At 39.9% G+C, this 20838-nt stretch overlaps 1 protein-coding gene across 1 annotated transcript; it reads right to left on the minus strand.

The window, feature by feature from the left end:
• Positions 1-642: 642 nt before the first annotated feature.
• Positions 643-16264, minus strand: LOC127688324 (zinc finger protein 431-like). Its single transcript, XM_052186832.1, has 4 exons — positions 16165-16264; positions 4260-4386; positions 4044-4104; positions 643-2625 (listed from the first exon to the last, which is right to left on the minus strand). Exons 1-4 carry the CDS (start codon positions 16165-16167, stop codon positions 1005-1007), a joined length of 1812 nt encoding a protein of 603 aa, XP_052042792.1. The 5' UTR covers positions 16168-16264; the 3' UTR covers positions 643-1004.
• Positions 16265-20838: the final 4574 nt, after the last annotated feature.

Genomic DNA, 20838 nt, shown 5'->3' on the forward strand with positions numbered 1-20838 from the left:
ATACTTTTTCTCTTTTCTCTCACCCCCCCATCCCTAACCCTAACCCCCCTAAGTGTAACACTAATCATGAACCTAACCCCTAACCTAACCCTGCATATGAAGAAGTATCATAGCCCTAAATCTAATCCTAACCATAACCTAACCCGAAATCCTATCCCTGTAACCCTTCTCATTCTAAACTTGACCACCCTGTGTAACCTATCCCACTAACACTATAAATTTTCTAATAGTAACCATAACCCCAAGCACCCTAATCCTAACCTATAAACTTCTAACCCAAACAGCTTGACTACAACAAACTCTTGGCATTTACTTTGACAAGGTGTTTGAATTTTTATGGATCTATGCAGATTTCAAAACACAGAGACTTTTATCACACTGAGCACATTCATAAGGGTTTTCTCCAGTATATAGCACATTCAGAGATAACTGTGAAAGGCAAAATTGAACATTGCTTCCATTCACAGGGTTTCAGTGAATGGAAGTATGAATACTTTTGTTATAATGAGGACTACAAAATGTGCAAATGCTTTGCCATATTCAATACATTCAAAGGGTTTCTCTCCAGTGTGGTATTTTTTTTTATGCCTTTTGTTTTAATTTGAGTTTTATTGGTGTGAAAAATTCCATGACCAAGGAAGCTCTTATAAAGAACAACATTTAATTGGAGGTAGTGTACAAATTCAGAGGTTCAGTTTATTATCATCATAGCAGAAAGAATGGTAGTGTCCATGCAGATATGGTGCTGGAGGAGTCAAGAGTTCTGCATATCGATCAGGAGGCAGCCAGGAGAAGACTCTTCTGCCCTGGGTAGAACTTAAGCATAGGTTCTCAAAACTCACCCCAACAGTGACATGCTTCTTCAAAGAAGGTCTCACCTACTCCAGAAAGGCCATACCTCCTAACAGTGCCACTAGCTGTGGGCCAACCATATTTAAACCACCACACCTTTTAAGATCACTGTGACCTGTAAAGGCTTTACCACATTGGTTACATTCATAGGGTTACTCTCTAGTGTGTGTTCTTTCATGTACTTGGAGGTGACTTGATTTTGAGTAGGCTTTACATTGACTGTAGTTGTAAGGTTTCTCTCCAGTATGAATTCTTTCATGCTTTTGAAGTTGACCATGAGAGGCAAAAGATTTACTACATTGCTTACATTCATAAGGTTTCACTCCAGTATGTATTGCTTTATGTATTTGGAGACTAGTGTTACACGCAAAGGCTTTACCACATTGATTACATTTGTAAGGTTTCTCTCCAGTATGAATTCTTTCATGTCTTTTAAGATCATTCTGACCTGCAAAGGCTTTACCACATTGATCACATTCATAGGGTTTCTCTCCAGTATGTGTTCTTTCATGTATTTGAAGATGACCATGATGTGCAAAGGCTTTACCACATTGATCACATTCATAGGGTTTCTCTCCAGTATGTGTTCTTTTATGTACTTGGAGATAACTGTGACATGCAAAGGCTTTGCCACAATGATTACATTCATAGGGTTTCTCTCCAGTATGTGTTCTTGTATGTACTTGGAGATTACTGTATTGTGCAAATGCTTTACCACAGTGATTACATTCATAGGGTTTCTCTCCAGTATGTGTTCTTCTATGTATTTGAAGACGACCATGATATGCAAAGGCTTTACCACATTGATCACATTCATATGGTTTCTCTCCAGTATGTATTCTTTTATGTACTTTGAGATAACTATGAGATGCAAAGGCTTTACCACACTGTTTACATTTGTAAGGTTTTTCTCCAGTGTGTGTTTTTATATGCATTTGGAGATCACTGTGTTGTGCAAAGGCTTTATTGCACTGATTACATGCATAGGGTTTCTCTCCAGTATGTGTTCTTTTATGTATTTGAAGACAACTATGATATGCAAAGGCTTTACCACATTGATTACATTTATAGGGTTTCTCTCCAGTGTGTGTTCTTTTATGTCTTTGAAGATAACTAGGATATGCAAAGGCTTTACCACATTGATCACATTCATAGGGTTTCTCTCCAGAATGTGTGCTTTTATGTATTTGGAGAGTACTGTGTGGTGAATAGGCTTTATTATATTTACTGCATTTGGAGGGTTTCTTTTCAGTATGTATTATGTTGTGTGTTTGAAGATTACAATGTTGTGTAAAGGAATTATCACATTGATCACATTTGTAGGGTTTCTCTCCAGTATGAACTCTTTCATGACGTTGAAGTTCAGAGTGGTACATAAAGGCTTTATCACACTGCTTACATGCATAGGGTTTCTCTCCAGTATGAACTTGTTCATGATGTTGAAGTTCAAAATAGTATATAAAGGCTTTACCACATTGCTTACATGCATAGGGTTTCTCTCCAGTATGTGTGCTTTTATGTCTTTGGAGATGACTGTGTCGTGAATAGGCTTTATCACATTGATTGCATTTGTAGGGGTTCTCTCTATTATGTGTTCTTTTATGTATTTGAAGACTTCTGTGATTTACAAAGGCTTCACCATACTGAATACCTTCATAGAGTTTCTCTCCAGTATGAAGTCTTTCATGCCTTTGATGATAACTGTGACATGCAAAGGCTTTACAATATTGAGTATATTCAGAGGGTTTCTCTCCAGTACGACTTCTTTCATGCCTGCAAAGATAATTGGCACATGTGAAAGGTTTACCACAATCACTATACCGATGACTCTTTTTATCTGTAGGAATTAATTTTAAAATTTGGTTTGAATGAGGAATTACATCTTAAGGTTTTATCACTTTGTTTACATTCATGTTTTCCCCTTCATTATGGGTTGCTTTGCATCTTTGAGTATACCTACAATGGTAAGAGTGTTATTACTTGGCTCACATTTGTAGCATCCTTAATCTCTATGAGATTTTTTACATATTTGAAGAGAAATAGAAGAGCTCAGAGCTTTACCACACTGAGTACATTAATAATTTTTCCTATATTGTGAAATACACTACACTTGCACAGTACATTGCCAAAGTGAACCAGGACTAACAGAAAAGAACTTCTACATTTCCAGTACTTATAGGGATTTTCTGCAGTGTGGGTTTATGGATATATTTCCAATGAAGTTGGAAAACCAATTAATTATAAACTTGTATCATACTGAGAATGTTTGCTCAAATGGGGACTACTGTATCTATTTTAATTGTTCTTGGAGAGAGAGAAAGAGAGGTACATTGCTTCTTTCAATATCCCTATGTTCACATGGCTTGTATCCATTGTGACATTAAAAGAAGATATACCTATTAAAAGAAGAATAACAAATGAAAGATTTCCACATTACATTCACATAGTTTGACTTTTTGTTCATCATAGACATGTGGTATAGTAATTAAGGTTTCTCTCCCAAAATGTTCTTGACTCTCATAAACTGTCCCTCTCACTTAAACTTAGCAATCTTACTTCTTGTAATCAGCTTTACTATGGAATATTTGCTTATTATAAACATACACTTATCACCTATTCAATACATTTATATAGATATATAGATATACATCTTTTGTAATATGTGAGTGATATGAGAATAAATAGATTGGCAGTTCTATAGAGTAGTTGTAATGTGGCTATGATTCAAATGGTAGTATCTGTTAAGGCATTGTTTCCTTGTCTTCTTTCTTAGAGGGATGCCTTGCAAACACAAATCAGGCACCTGACATTGAGGTACATGGATCTGTGAGAATTTAATAATTGATATACTTAAAGAAGTGTTTTTTTTTTTTACATTGTTGCTTTCCTTTAAAACTTCCAGGATACATTAGCATTTCTTCAGAGGCATATCCATACCAACTTCCTGCTAGAAGCCACTACCTGCTGAGCAGCTGAGCCTCTTTTGCCCAAGAGATCCTGGCAAAAGGAGGATGGGCTTCCCCCCTTTAAATTCAGAGTTAAGCATTAAACATTGGGGCCTTGATCATAACCTTTGTCTTGGCTTCATTCCTTTCTCACCATCCAACCCATCCATTCCCAGCTTTCCTTCCAGGTACCCCCATTTGACCAAAGCTGCTGGACAGCTACACCAACTTGCACATGAAATTTACCTTCCATGCCTTCTGGGAATTTGACAATGTTCTTCAATATTATGGTCTTCCCAATTGTAGCCTAAAATACAGTACAAGAAAATGAATGATATATTATTGGAAATTAGGCAAAATTTATGTTACTATTCCTCATTCTCAATTGAAATTACTGAAAAGCATCAGTAACAAATAGTCTTTTCCTTATTTTAAAAAGTGAAAGATAATCTACTATCTTACCTATAGCAGTGAGGTTCTTGTAGGTCTCCAGCATCACATCTTTGTAGAGACTCTTCTGTGAAGGATCCAGCAAAGTCCATTCTTCTCGAGTGAAGTTCACATGCACATCATCATAGGTCACTGCATTCTAAAATATCCCGTACATGTGTACAACAGAAACCATAATACTGACATCACTGTAAACATATGCTTCATTGACAATATATTTGTACAACTCTGGTGCTTCTCCCACTTGTTTCTTGACCCAGAAGTTCTTTTTGGGGGGGGAGGGCTTGAGACAGGGTTTCTCTGTATAGCCCTGGCTGTCTTAGAACTCACTCTGTAGACCAGCCTGGCCTCGAACTCAGAAATCTGCCTGCCTCTGCCTCCCAAGTGCTGGGATTAAAGGTGTGTACCACCACTGCCTGGCTGACCCAGAAGTTCTAATGCAATTACCAAGTCATCTTAGAAAGAAACTGAATACTAAGGTTCACCTCTGCCAACCTCTGCCATGTCTTTGCTCTTTGAATAGGATATAACCTTACAAGAGAAATATTAATTATGTGTGTGTGTGTGTGTGTGTGTGTGAGAGAGAGAGAGAGAGAGAGAGAGAGAGAGAGAGAGAGAGAACCAAACAGTACTAGCACATACCAGAGAAACTGTATGAACAATTACTAACTACAAAAAAACGATGGGCAAGACAAGTGTATTGGCTCCCAGCATTCAGGAAGCAGTGGCAGGTATATCTCATTGAGTTGGATACCAGCCTGATCTATCCAGGACAACCAGAGGTACATATTAAGACCCTGTTTCTCCTGTAAAAAATCAATCAAGCAAACAAGAAAGAAAGAAAGAACTCAGAGGTTTTTTTATTGGAGTTCCTACAAAGAATTACACATTCACTCCAGTTCTATATTCATCTTCAGAATATTGAAATGCCTAAGTTTAAACTGTAATAGTAATGAGATCTTACTAAAAGGGGATGTATCTTTAAACAAGTACAAACAGACAGATGAAAATATTGGCAATGTAAATGTTGGTCCTAAATAGGCAACATAGGACAGGAGAGATAACTCAGCAGTGAAGAGTTCTTGCTGGTCTTGCAAATAATTGGGCTCAACTGCCAGTACTTATAAGGGGGCTTCACAACTATCCATTACTCCAAGGGCAGGAATTCTGAAGTCATCTTTGACTACTATGGGCACCAGGCATACATGATGTGGATATTCATGCACACAGGCAAAATACTCATTTTCCTTTAAAAAAAATCAAAACAAACACAACAGGTAGGAAGAATGTTATCACCTACAATTCAATGACTCAGAAACCTAAGGCAGTAAAGCTCAGGCAGTATTAATGTCATGAGTATATGCCATCCTGAGAAATAGAATATCTTCTCTGCCAAATTTCAAAATTCACAACATGGATGAAGATCAATACAACAGCATATGATTAGCATGTACTAAAACCTACATTATAGGCCCATCAGCAAATAATATAAAAGCAATCAAACAAATAAAGAAAAAGCCAGGCATGTTGGCCCACATTTAATCCCAGCATTCTAGAGCCAGAGTCAGGTGTATTTTTAAGTTTGAGGCCTACATGTTCTACATATATACTTTCAGGATAGCCAGGGCTAGAAAGACAAACTTTGTCTTCAAAAACAAAAACAGAAACAAAACCAAAAAAAATAAAATAAAAATTTAAAAACACCAGGTTGAGCACTGAATAATAATTGTTTCAATTGCATTTTATGTCATTTACAGAGAGTCTATAATAGTAAAGACAAGAGAATATGAGAAGGAAGCTGATCGATCAGGTTCAATCACAACATGTATGCACGTACACACACACACACACATACACACACACACACACACACACACACACACAGGAAATGGGTTGAGTCTAGAGTCACTCAAATCTCATCCCCATTAAGAAATCTAGAAAGGTTCCTCCTACAAAAGCTTCTATTGAGTGGACTGAGTTGGCCAGAGCCAGGTTGACTCCATGACAGGCTGCACACTAGCAATTAAGCCTAAGTTTCTGTTTCTCAGAACTGGAAAAGTCCAAAACAAGTCAATTCCAGGAAAACCACCCCTCACAAGTAGCCAATCAGAAGCTGCTAGGAGCTGAACCTGCCATGGGGCCTGAGCCAAGAACAGTAAATCAGTAATGGTTTTGGAAAGTTCCCCAAATTCCCCAGAAACTTGATCAATCCCAAAGTCACCCATACCCCTGGAAATTGAGCCAACCAATCAGGATAAAGTTCACCTACTCCTCCCTGGAAATCCCCTATGCTTTAAATTGAGTTTGTAAAGCTTACATGTCTGTCTCCATCCTAGCAAATGGTAGACCCCTGCATGCTAGAATTCTGCAGAATAAAATTATCTTTGTTTTTGCATGCTACTTGAGTCTGGGGTCTTCCTTCAGTGATTCTTGGACCCTAACATTATAAGCTGCCCCTCCCCTACAAAAGCCACAAAGGAGAGACAAGTGTTCAAAGATATCACCCTATCTAGGAGCTTTTTTTCATTCAATCAACTACATTCTGACCCCGGTCACTGTAGGCTCATGGTCATCCATGATGAAAATGCATTCAGTTTAGCTTCAATGATCCTAATAGTCTACAGCCCATACACTCTTCAAATGCCCAAAGTCTCTTCTGTCACTCAAGACAATCTCTTGATTGTCCTGTCTTATAAAATCAGAAATCAAGCTGTATCTTTGCAACATACAACAGAACAGAATACCCCTTCCCATTCCAATAAAGAGAAATGTGTACATAGTTAGGGAAGACTGGAATAGGCAGAAAATCCAGCAAGGCAAACAACAAATCCTGCAGCTCTGCCTCAGACACATGGGACCACAGTTTCAAATGGCTTAGATGGCCCCACCCCTGTAACTTCTCATACATCTCTTGGTTAGTTTCTTCCACTCCCTATATATACCTCTCTATGGCAGGTGTCTCATAGCTTAGTTATCTTAACATCTTGTGGTCTCAAAATGCAACTCAGGTTTCATCCTCACAGGTTCATGCAATGCACTTTCACAGGGGCTCTGACTCTGCCAAACATCGATGGCTGGAACAGTGCTGAACTGGAACCACAGGGGAAAAATCCATGACCTTAAATTTTGCATCTTTTTTCTTCTTTTCTTTTCAACATCACTTTAACGGTGGTGTTTGGTTTAACTTGAGGCGCTTGACATGAGAAGGAACTCATGCCTAACACCGCCTGGATTTCTAGGAATCCTACAGAAATGTAAATGGCAATGGTGGAGCCATCATGGACTTGTGCCAGGTCTTCTGCTAATATGTTATTGTTGTTAGCTTGTGTTTGTTTTTTTTTTTTTTTGTGAGACTCCTAACAGTGGAAGCAGGTCTAATTCTGATTCTTATGCTGATCTTGAGATACTTTTTCTCCTATCAGGTTGCCTTGTTCAGCCTCAATGTGAAGACTTTCACCTTGTCTTTTTCTATCACGTTTTTGTTCTGTTTGACTGTTTTCTTTTCGAGATCTGCTCCTTTCTGAAGAAATGGGGATGGTTTGGATCTTGGGGAGAGGAGGATAGGAGAGGGTGAGGGGTAGCTATGAAGAGTGTAGGGAGGGGAAACAATGGTCAGGATATATTGTATGAGAGAAGAATCTATCTTCAATTAAAAACTTAATTCAATACTGATTAAATAAAAATACAAAGAAGAAGGGAAGTAATAATGAACAAAAAAGATAGAGAAGACAGGGACAATGTAATTGTGACAGATACAGTTCTCATTCTGTTTTTGTAGATGGTGATCACACAGGAGTGTAAAAATATCATCTTGGAGGCTTATTTCCTCCTTCTGACAACCTAGACCTAGTCCTGGAAGCTTCTAGCTTCTGTACAATTTTATCTAGGTCTAGAGTGTTTTTGGCATCTGAGACTTAACTGCTGAATAAACTCATGCTTTCCTTTTCTGTCTGAACTCTAGCTGGCTGGTCAACTTAGCTGTTCTTGCTCAAAATTCTCTTCATGCTAACTGATTCAAACTAGCTTCTTTCACTTCTGACTGAATTGCTGTGCTTGGCCTTAAAAGAACTCTAGCAATATGTTCTTACCTTCTGGCTCTTCATTCTCTAGCTTGTTCTCTCTTCACCTGTGGTGTCTAGTTTGTTTTCTCTTTAACCTGTCTCCATAAAACTCTCTTGGTAAAACTGCTTCCTCCTCCTTCCCTCACCCCCTGAGCTGCTTCCTCTTATGTTGCCTCTCTTTCCTCTGTCTTCTCTTGAGAGTTGGGCATATCCTATTCTGTCAGATCTTTCTCTGATTCATTACTTTGTTAATTAGACATCACTTTCAAACATGGGTGCTTCCTTCTAAAACTAACTTTACCTTCATCGTTTGGGAGCAAAGGTGTGTACTAAGGGCTGAGCCACACCACAATTAGAAACAGCTTTTTTTTTTAAAGTAAATTAGACAGTCTGGGGGGCGGGAGGGGGTTCACAATGTGATCAAATAACCTGCAACACAAGAGTTCATGACAAGCTCATCGTGGGTCCAGTCTATACCTGTGAAATCAGAAGTTTTGCTATCAGCAATGTGAAATATATATCATGAAGGAAACAAAAGCTTATGTTAGCTTTCACTAGTTTGGAATGTGGAATTACAGAGATTTCTGCTTATTTCATTCCAAAGGAATACTCCTGGTTGTTTTTAAGAAAAATGAATGTTTGAATAACTATTCAAATAATAGAAATAAATATGTGATGTTATAAAAAATTGTTACATTAATTATATTATACATTAAGCATAAGTAAACTGATATATAAACATGTTAAATGTTTAAACACATTCTCCAAAGAAAAAATGAAAGTGTTACCATCTAAGATAGGTTATTTAATCCAGAGAAAACAAAGAGATAAGTCTCTTATCTAAAACTATTACATGTTTGTTCAACTGTAATTTACTGTCAGTATTTAAAATCAAACAAAACAGTCAGTCTGTTTTTTAACCTCATTTTTACTTTTTCATGCAATATGAGTAATTGGCAGAAAGTTCTCATGCCATCCAAATAAAGCCACTTTCTGCAATTTTACAGTATACTATAATATCACATTTGCTTCTCATGTCTATAATAACTCTTGTTACAAAAAGATGGATATTTCACTTATCTTCTCCACATAATGTTATAAAAGAAAATTAGAAAAACCCTTTGAAGAAGATTGATTCAGCTAGATTCTGTGCTTTCTGCCCATTATTTTCTATTGCTACCTGTAATGTAGACAAAATGGCTGCAGCTCTCATATCCATCTGACAATAAGAGTGCATTAAAGATTAAAATGAGATTGGAAAGAGAAATGGGTTGACAACTCTGTAATTATATGCTGTTTTATGACCAATACAGCACTGACTGTGAGAGTCTTTATAAGTGCATAATCCTTTAATGATTGCTATTATCTTCATTCCTTTAGCACAATGTCCCCTTGAGGCATCCAGCTTGTCTTCAACAAATGAACATTGAGGTTATTTTCATAATTAGGCCACCATGAATAAAACGGCAATGAACATGAGAATTCTAGTACTTCTTAAAACTAATTTCAAGTGCATGAAAAATATACTGAGATTGCTAGGTTCCATGGCAATTCTGTCATTTTCATGAGAACTCTACAATGGGGCTACTTGGGTATAGTTATTATGTACAAATATATCAGAATAGATATATTAAATATATGCAATTTTACATCAACTATAACATAACATGGTTTTAATTAATTTTAGCTGGTATCTGTGGAAAATCTCAAGCTAATGCTATCAGAATTTATTACTAATACAGAATCCTGTGTCACATCTAGATTCATTGTTCAATTCTGGACCATGTTTTATTTTCACTCTTTTTGTTTTCTCAATTAAATCATAATCAGTAAGATTTTGTTTATGTGATCCTAACAATATATTCTGTGTCACTAAAGTTCTCTTTCTATGGATTTGTATATTATTTCCCATCATTTTCAGTTTCACACACTTACTATCGATTGCTAAATGAATAATGATGTAGAATATCTTTTACCCATTTGTACAACTCTAAACAACACCATTAAAGTGACATATTTTTTTAAAAAAAAGAAAAAAAATTGAATATATACTGCAATATGTTAAAATTGCAGTATATATTCAAAACAATCTAAAGAAAACTCTTAACACTATATAACAGGAAAGCTGATTCCAAAGTTATTTACCATGTGAAAAAAAAAAACCCTCAGAATTTTCAATAGGATTATGAAGAAATAGTTCACATTTTGGCACAATGTGAATTTCAACCATACTTATCATGGAACTACAACAATCAAAAGGTTTACAATATTTGTGAAAGAGTAAGGGGATGCAAAGAAAAAGCCAAGAACATAAGCCCCAAATTATAGCCAAGTTTTAATGGAAAGATCTAAGGAAACTCAGGCAGGAAAAATGTGAACTTGACCAATATCTATGATTGCATATGTATACACATTAAATAAACATAGACTTTACAGATGACTCAAAGTGGCCCTTAAACTGTTAATATTTCTGACACTCCAGCTACTACTGATCTCACTTCAAAACAGAGAGTCCCCATCTCTACAGCTCTGTCTGTATGGAGGTGATCAGAAAGGTGGGCTTTGGCTCAGCAGCTCCCCACGCCTCCATGTGACCTCTCACAAACCCAGCTCCACTAAGCTCATACACAATTCAATGTTGAAGAATAATTTAATGTCTGCTTCCTGCCACATGGATTATGGCACATGATGTGGAATCTTCCCTACCCACCTGCACACCTGATAAACCTCTGCATCTTAGAAATTCCTTTTGAACCCTGGAACTCAATTTCCATGAATCATGCCATCGTGGCTGGTGGTAGTAGAAAGGTAAAGGGATTTTAATAAAATATTACTGAAGGATGATCATCACTTCCTCTCTACCAGTTTCTTTCTTTTTTTCTCTACCAGTTTCTAAACTATTTGTAAACTTTATCACACAAAACTGAATTTGCAATGCAATGTTCAGAACTTCTAGAAACCAGACCTTCAGTTTTGAAATCTGTCTTCCCACTGCACACCAAAAGCAATCAATGCTTGTGTTTGCACACTGGGCAGTGATATTATAAGCAGTACAGTTTCCTATGGCCAGAGCTGTAGGGCCTCCCCTTCTCCCCCTCCCTCAGAGAATCCATACTCAGGCAAGCTAAGAGGCCAGAGCCCTCTGCCCAGGCACCACATGTACCAACAGAACCATGGTCTGGTTCACGGTCCATTCAAGTCCAATCAGATTGGACACTGATAATCAACCTGCTCTTCCCAGTGGCTGCCACAATTACCATGGCATGGCTTGTGGTCTTCCTCACAGCTCTTTAAAGAACTGCATCAGAGAAGAATATGGAGCTACCTCCCACTGGTGCTCCTCCTGATTGCTAGCCTGCTCAGAGCCTCTGTCTTCCAAGGTCCTTTGTGTGTGCATTCCACCACACACTCAATGTCCAGTGTAGGTATCCCTTTGCTTCACAGCACAGAAGTCTTGCAGTCAAACTCCAGTCAAACTCAAACAGTAACAACAGCTGAAGCAAAAGGTGGCTGTGAATTTGAAATCAAAGAACAGTAAATGGTAGGTGAATGAAAAAAAAAAAAAAACAAAACAGAAGAAATAAAAAAGGAAAGGACATGGCTGCTCCTAGGTATGGTAGAGTAGAAAGTTTATTATATGCTGCAGTGGCCCCAATGAAATCTATAAAACAAAATTTTACAGACTGAGGCGAGAAATGTCTCATGGGGCTCTCCGGAACACCCTATTCAGAAGCCAAAAATCTCACTTGGCAATTTACTTTACTTCTAAGCTCTCCTCCTTCCTAGTAGCTGGGACTAAGAAAAAACAAGCAAATTATGATGTGAAAGAATCCATCTTGTAGTAAGTCACTAGCTAAAAAATTCTGCAACGCTTTGCCCAATCTTTTATGTAATTACATTTACCTCCCAACAGGATATATATGAAGTATGGCTCCAAATATGGTATAAAAAGCATTAATAGCAGGCAGTAGAATTTTCCAGGAACCCTAAAATTACAATTTCCTTTTGTTATATGATCCTCATACTATGTCCTTGCAGGATGGGTGGATTTGGGCAATAGGCTCAGATTAGAAGATATTTACATTTGAGGAATCTCATACAAAGTCCTTGCTGAACAGGTGGGTGTTGGGCAAATTAGAATTTACATTTGAGTTCTTGCAAAGCTCAAAGCTACCTCCCCCACCCCAGAGGCCAGGCTTTCTGTCTTTTTAGTTGCTATTTGGCAACTCAATTGGATACCTCAGGGACATCTGCAGACAAGTTAATCCTGTTCCACCTTTAACTCTTGACCTTGTTTGTTAAGAAGACTCACCTGGATAGAAAGATCCAGTGTCAGTTATAGACACTTGCAGACCCACCTAGGGAGTCTTTGGCCAAAACAACATTCTTAACTTATCTAGGTGTGATTTGCCTCAATGGAAGCTTGTGAGGAACTGCTTTTGTTTTGCAGACCCCACCTAGGGACTCTTTGACCAAAACAACATTCTTAGCTTACCCAGGTGTGATTCAGGATACAGTTCATATTTAATACTCAGGAAGACTCAGTTAGACTCAGGGAGTTTGACAAAATGTCCTTTAAAATAGCTTTAAGTTTATATCTAGAAAATTGTTGTTGTCTGTGTTCCAGATTCTAAATTTGGTACATAGGAAAACATTTTACCAGGTTGATTTTATAACTTCTTTGTGCTTAATGGTTATGCTAATTGTTCCTTGGGCCTGCTTTAATGGATACATCTTTTGATATGTAAATGTCAACCACTCATGCTTAAAGGCTCATGCCTCAAAACAAAAATTACACTCAGATCCAAAAACCACCTGGGTGTTTGTGTCATTTCGCCGAACCCAGGCCTTCCTGGACCAAAAGAATCCTGGTTATCCTGCGGCTGAGTTTGGACTGCGGCAATTATAGATAAAAGGGAGAGCACAGCCAGGGCAGGGGCATCTGGGAGAGTCTGGAATGGACCTGACCCTGAGCCATGTGAAGAAAGGGTAAAAGGGAGAAGGGGGAGCCAGACTAAGAGGTCAGGAGGGTACATGACAGATGAGAAAGACCAGGTACCCCAAATGGTTGAATGACATAAGGAAGGGCAGCTGGGAGAAGGGCACCCCAATTCCTAAGCTAGAGGGTGGGTATGCCAGCCATACCCCGTGACAGGCCGGGACTGAGGGATGCTGGAATAGCTTGACAGCCAGGCCCACAGCATTAATAAGATACTGTTTGACCATGACTCCCTTGTTCTATGTTACCTGCTAAGACCTGACACATATAGCTACATCCAAAGGTTTGGTGTCTCAATCCTCTGAGCTGACTTAACTATGTCAACAAAGATTGTACATATCTCCATGGGATAGTCCCCTAATTGAAATTCAATATTCATTGGCTCAACACAAACCTCCCCAAATTGTATACCCACCGAGCTGGTCTGTTTTCATTTATATCCATGACTTAATACATGCTGCAAAATTATAAAATCACCACCCTGTCTGAATCAGGTCTTTCTTCACAAAGGTGACCCCTGCAGCTGACTCCCTTAAACATTAGTCTGTGATATACCTATTGTTTACCCTGTTTTATCCTGCAGTGTACACAGTAAACTGTTCCTCCTGTTCTGATCTGAAGGCAGAAGTCATCCTCCAAATGCAAAACTTTTTTCTTATTGCTGCAACGGACAGTTAATTACATGACTCAAATGAGCAATTTTAAAACTCAGTTATGATATATCCATTTTATTTAAGGATTTAGAAAGTTTAACTAAGAGGAAAGCAAGGTCATTCATTGCCTTAGGGAGCAAGAGATTGGTGTGGAGCTGACCTGAGTCAGCATAGCATGTCTCAGAAACATTTTTCTGAAAGGCTGAAGATGCAGCTGTTCTACAATTAATATGCCTTCCCAGGGAGAGATCACTCTACACAAAATTAAAAGATTAATTTAAAAAATCTCTTTAATAATAGCTTGTATTCAATTCTGGTTTGTAGTGATATTTTTGAGAATTCTGTAATTTTGGTTTCTTTAAAAAAACAGAGAAATATAGTTATAAGAATGTGCCTTCATTTTAATCCCAGGTGTAGGGGTGTGTGGCTGCTTCCGACTGCCCGTGGCTGCTGACTATGGTTTGCCTCGTGCTCTGGCAGAAGCATGGTTTTGGCAGCTACAGATTTCTGTGTTGGTGTGACATCTGGAATTCTGGGAACTTTCTGGAGGGTACATAAATTGGAGGACTCCAAGAGGCAGGGTGGAGGGTTGTTGGTCTTTTAGGAAGGGTGGTGTGGCTTGCTAGTTGCTGTGGTCAAAGAAGAAACAAAAGGAATGCTGGAAGCCATTTGCTATTTCTAAAAGCAGAGTAAAAGTTTGCCCCTGCTTCTCTGAGAGAGCAGAGAGAGGGGTGGGGTGAGGAAAGAGGAAGATAGGGAGGGAGGGAGGAAGGAAGGAAGGGAGGGAGAGAGAGAAAGAGAGAGAGAAAGAGAGAGAGAGAGAGAGAGAGAGAGAGAGAGAGAGAGAGAGAGAGAGAGAGAGAGAGAGAGATCTGCCTGCCAGGCAGGCCGTTCAGGGTCTGTTGGCAGATTCCCCAGCCTGTTGAGCCATGGAACATTAAGAAGATGTACACCTGAGGCTCAAGGTCCTGCACAAACTGTTTCTTACAATAAGTAAGCTTCTTAAGAAGAATACCATCTTGTATACGACTTACATGGGGGAAATGAAAGGAAACATAGGAACAAACTATGAAGTCAGCAGAAGCATCATACAATAGGACACACTCAGGAGGAGTCTAATCAAATGGTGTTGCACAAGGGGAACTCAGTGTATCTCAAAAACATTACTGACCAAGACTGTAGTGGCCTTGGGACTGATAATCAAAACCCCACATGGTGGGAAGAGTTGTGTTCTCAGAATCTGAAGCAAGCCCTCCTAAAGGCCCTGGCCCCAGACCATTATCAGCTCTCCTAAGCATATTTCTGGTTTTAGAGAAGGAGCTCTGTTTTATCTCTATACCTCGGCCTCAGGAAAAACTCCCAAGGCTTAAGCCCTAGACTAGCACTGAACACAACCTTGGTCTTTTCCCTTTTCAAATGGTTGTCACCAGGTGTCATCTTGCCCATGTGGCAGAATTATGCTTTTCTCAAGAAGAAAACGGAACCTTTATGGCACACCAGGCCTTACTGTTGATTGTGATCCTGTAAAGCCCCACTGAGCAGCTTGTTAGAGACCTGCTCTTTGATATGGGGATGGGTCTAGTGGCTGGCTGTAAAGCAGGGTTGTTTCCTTTGTTAAGGTTTCTAGTCGTATTTCTGGACAATCCTGGTGAACAAACATGCGTATCCTAGCATTCTAATCTCTAACAGGCATGGTTAGCATACAACTTATCAGTGGAGTATTTTACAGGCCTCCCTCAGCTAAATTCTACTTGGTGTGACTTAGTATTTCCTAAGCACTAGTAAATCCTTTACATCATCAATTCTACTTTTTTTTACAGCCCAGCTTGATACTGGATTGCTACTCAACATATGAAATGCCATTTACAGCCTCCACAAAATTAACTCCAAAAGGATCAAACACCTTAATGTTAAATGCTAAGAACAAAACTTGTAGAAACTGGAGCTCTCTGGATTTGGCATCATGCCAAGGATGTTTCTACACACAAGGCACTTTTGCAAATGCTCTGCGCAGATGACGCCCCCACAGTGAAGTTATTCAGTGGCTACCCCTGGATCCAGCGAGTGGCTAGAACCACAAGGTCCTCACAGGTAGCCCATCTGGCCTCCGGTTCCCACCCTGCCCCGGGGGAAAAAACACCACATCTGCTCCCGATGCTCAGTTCCCCGCTCCTCCCGGTTATTGGCAGTGACCCTGTGCTCACCATGTCACAACTTCGGAGCTTGCCAGAGCGTACTTCATAGCAACCGGTGGCAAGACAGAGAACACAACGCACCCAAACATTAAAGCCTGGAGCTACTAAGCGGAACCTGCCACTGGAAGAACCCGCCTTGTCTTTTGACTGGCAGGTCCTCCTGAAGGCTCTGATTGGCCAGTGAGTCTTGAGTGACATCAGCACCTCCCTTAGGGTTAGACTGCGCTTAAGGCACTCAGAGTAGAGACGTTCTTGGCCCAGGCTTCCAGTCCAGGGCCAGACCTTTTCAAGATCTGCAGGGATTTGTATTTCAGTAGCACTAGTGCCTGTCTTCCAATAGCCTACCCATCTGTCTCCCCACCTAGCCCCGGGGGGACTCCACCTACCACTCCACCACTCCACCTATCGCTGCTCAGCCGCCTGCTCCTCCCCTTTGTGGGCAGTGACCACCAGGTCCTGACTTCAGCCAGAGCTCCACTCACAGCACTCACAGCAAGGCTCTTTCTCTTCTTTGCCCAGAATCAAGGAAGATAGCTTACATATTGCTCAACTTGCAGTGGAGTTATCAATCTGTCCCAAACGTGGAAGGGTGCCCAGGATATTAACAATTAAAGAGAGATTTTGGGAAACAAGATTTTTGTTTTGTGGCTGGGGCACGCAGACCTGGGACAAGCAGTTGATGTGTATATTTAACACACCAAAGCTGACCGCTTCCAGGTTCTTGCAGAACTCCTCAGTCCCCACCTGTTACAGGGCATGGATGGCATATCCTGCCTTGAACCCTGAAATTTCTAGTCCAGGGGCTGGGCTTTCCCTCCCCCAGACGCTCTTCCTATATAATCCAGACATTTTGTGCTCTTTGTCTCTTTGTTTTAATGTCTCTGTGCCTCTCCCTCTCCCTCCTTCCCTTTCTCCTTCCTCCCTCTTCCTCCTCCACTTTCCCTCTCCCTCCCCCCACTCCCTACCACCCATGCATTTTTGTCTCCCATCTTGCCTTGCTCCTTCTTTCTCTTTCTCCCGCACCTCATTCTATGTACCCATAGCAACTTCTCTGACCTCCTTGAGAACTAGTAAATGCTCTGGTTCCTTGGGATCAGTGAACCCACTAGAGAGCTGCCCCCAACAAACCCGCAAATACTTTAATTTGGCTTGGGTAGAGTCTTTCATGCTGGACTTAGGTGAACTGTAGCTCGTATTCACCTGTTGGTATGAGAACCCTGGGAAGAAAAAAGGAACCAGATGACAATTCCTGTGGAGCACTACTGTTAGCCAGCACTTCCTCAGCAGGAAGGTAAATACAACCACACACAGAGCTGTATTAGTAAAGGTTCTCTAGATGAACAGACCTGATAGGATGAATCTATTTATATAAAAAGATTTATTAGACTATTTCACACTAGAATAGGCTGTGGTCCAACTAGTCCAACAATGGCTATCTAATAGTAGTTCAGTTCATGTTGTTGTATGTCTTAGCTGGTCTTCAGTATATATCAGAATTCTGAAGTAAGTTTTCATGCCAATAAAAAATGAACTTGTTAGCCAGAGGTAGGGTAAGTGGACAATGAGAAAGAGCTACCATCTTCAATGTCCTTTATATATGTAGGTGTTGCACGATTTTCCCTGTCTGATTACATTAGTGCTGAGGAGGTCTGTAATTGGACAGGGAAAAGGGAGGCGGAGCTAAGAGTTTCAGAGTCAGAGTGTCTCAGGGTAGAAGAAGGAAGATGGAACTTGAACCTGTGTGGCATTTACCAGCCAAAGTAGTTGTGATTTTACAAGGTTAGAAATATTGGATTAAAGCTTTTATCATTATCAAAATTATTGTATTGGCATCTTGTAAATTGTGATATTATTGATATATAAATCTGATTAGTTAATTAAGCTTTGGAAGTCTTGATTCTACCGGGTAATTAATTGGGTGTTGAGATAGATGACAGTGGGATATATGGGGCTCTGTGTGGTAGCGAGAGGAGCTCAGAAGGGGCATAGGGGGAGCCCTGTAGTTCGGCATGGGTGGAAAGTTGGCAGGCCTGCAGGAGCATGAGACCGTGGGCCCCAAGGAGAGCTGGGGGGTTTATTTTTTGATATTTCCTGCAACATGTAGGCTACTCTGGGAAGCTGTGGCCTAGATCTTATCACCTCAAGAAAGCCAGATTAAAGAAAGTTTTTTTTCCCATTTCAAAAGCTATAATTAAGAAAAATCTTCCACAGTACCCAACTCTTTGGCTTTTAGTTAATTTCGGATATAGCCAAGACAGAAGAGCTGAGAAAGATTTTCTTCCTGTGACAGGCAAGTAAAGCATGAGAATCCTTTCCAAAGCAATCATTTTCTTCAACAAAGGAAGCATTGAGATTTTTACTTATGGAGTCTGGATACATTCACATATAGGTTTGCCTACTCCTAAGAATGCTAAGTTAAATCCTTTTCTGAACATGGTCACAATGTAAAAGCAGAAACATTTAAGGGAATTCTTAGCTCAGAGTCAAGCAGAAATATATGTAAATTATTAAAAAATGATGGACAGAAATGCCTCTGGAATGTTCACTTTATACTATAAGATCTTAGCTGAAAATCAAGTAAATAACACTGTGAAAGTAGAAGGCTCAGGAGTCAATGCTACCTGATGTATGATCTAACAGATAGATGTATCAATGCAACAATTCTCACATATACAAATGACAGAGAACAAAAATCATAAAACTTCAAGGAAAACTCACCTGTCAGCACTGTGGGCATTGTTCTTAGAGGAACAGCTTTGCTGAGCTATTCTAACCTCAGAATAAGGCTCTTTTTGCCTCTAAGCAGGCAGGCTCAGAGGGAAGCCACAGCTGTTTCCATGCAGGAGCAGAGGAGTTCATTTTACCTAGAGCTGACTGTTATCCGACTCAGGGTTGTGACATCACTGTATGTAATTTTTTATTTTTTTCTAATGTGTGTGTGTGTGTGTGTGTGTGTGTGTACCTGCATGTGGCTGTGTGCAGTACCAACAGAAGTCAGAAGAAGGCAGGAGATGCGTGGGACTAGAGTCATAGGAAATGGTTAGCTTCCATGTGGCTTCTGGGAAAGGAGCCTGTGTCCCCTGCAATGACACCCATGGCTCTTAACAGCTAAGTTATTGCTCTAGCCTCTTTTAATTTAAAATTTATTTTTATACATTTTAATTAAAATATATTACATCACTTTCCCCTTTCCTTGTACTTTCTCCATCCCTTCCTAAATTCTTTCTAGCCAATTTCTTCCTGCTTAAGTATTTGTGAATTCGTATGCTCAAATATATGAATAAAACTTGCTGGGTCCATTTCTGTGGGTTGTGTCTAAATGGTTTTAGAACTGACCACATTGCATTAGATAGCCAAATAGGGACCTCATCTTTGCCTGATGCTAATTCTCCCACGTGCAGGAGAGTTTCACTCTTTAATGAGCAAGAAAATGTTGAGGGCACAAAGGTCCTTATATCCACTGATCACTAGGGAAATCAGGGATGTTAAACACACAGGGTCCTTTCTTAATGAAGGAATACCTTCATTCTACCCAAAAGGCTGAGAATGGAAATTGTTAATGACCACGTGATCTCTGCTATCTGTGGAGGCAGACCTCACCTACCTTTTACTATAGAGACAGACATAACCGAAATTCCCAGAATAATCATTCTCAGACTTTCTTCCCTAGACTGTTACCCATTCTTTGGGGAGATGTCACATGCACTTTATGGTTAGCTGACCTCTATGCTATTGGTCAGAGACCACATTAAATTCTAGGTCTTTTAGCTAAAGTGTGTGCATGCATGTGTGTGTGATAGAGAGAGAAGGAAAGAGAGAGAGAGAGAGAGAGAGAGAGAGAGAGAGAGAGAGAGAGAGAGAGAGAGAGTTGTACCATAATGTAAAGCCTATTGTTCAAGCAGGGAATAGTAGGGCATTTCTTCAATCCCAACTCAGAATACAGAGGCAGGAAGATCACTGGGTTTGAGGAAGGCCTGTGTTACATAGTCATAAAGTCATATCAGGTATTTGCCACGAGTGTCCATAAAATCATTTTCAAAAATAAATATTGACAAGCATGGCAGCACAAGATATGAATCCTAGCACTTTGGAAACAGCAAATTCACATCTATGAGTTTGAGGTCACACTGGTCTATATGGTCGCTTCCATAGTATAACCCATTTTAAATAGACCTAATTTTTAAAGAAAAAAAAAGCTGAAGCAGCCTTGAATAAAAAGCAGGGGAGCCCAGTGACTGAACCACCAACAAAAGAGCCAGCATGTGCTGAACCTAGGTCCCCTGCACATATGTAGCAGATGTGCAGGGTCCCCCAACAACTGGAGCAGGAGCTGTCCCTGAATCTGTTGCTTGCCTGCCTGCTTGCCTGCCTGCCTGTGGATTCCATTTCCCTAACTGGGCTGCCCTGTCTGGCCTCAGTGGGAGAGCATGTGTAGAGACTTGATGTGTCAGGGTCGGGTAATGGGGATATTGATGGTCTAACATCCAGAGAGGGGCTCCCCCTTCTTAAAGGAAAAGGGAGGAATGGGGGAGGATGTTGTGAGGGAGTACTGAGAGGAGAAGATGGGCTGATATTGGGATATAAAGTGGATAAATAAATAAATTTAAAAATAAAATAAAAGTAGAGGAGACTTAATATTCAAGATGAAGTACATAGCAAATGATTACAAAGTAGAATTTTACT

Source organism: Apodemus sylvaticus, chromosome 7 (assembly GCF_947179515.1).
Source record: "Apodemus sylvaticus chromosome 7, mApoSyl1.1, whole genome shotgun sequence".
Classification (NCBI taxonomy): domain Eukaryota; kingdom Metazoa; phylum Chordata; class Mammalia; order Rodentia; family Muridae; genus Apodemus; species Apodemus sylvaticus.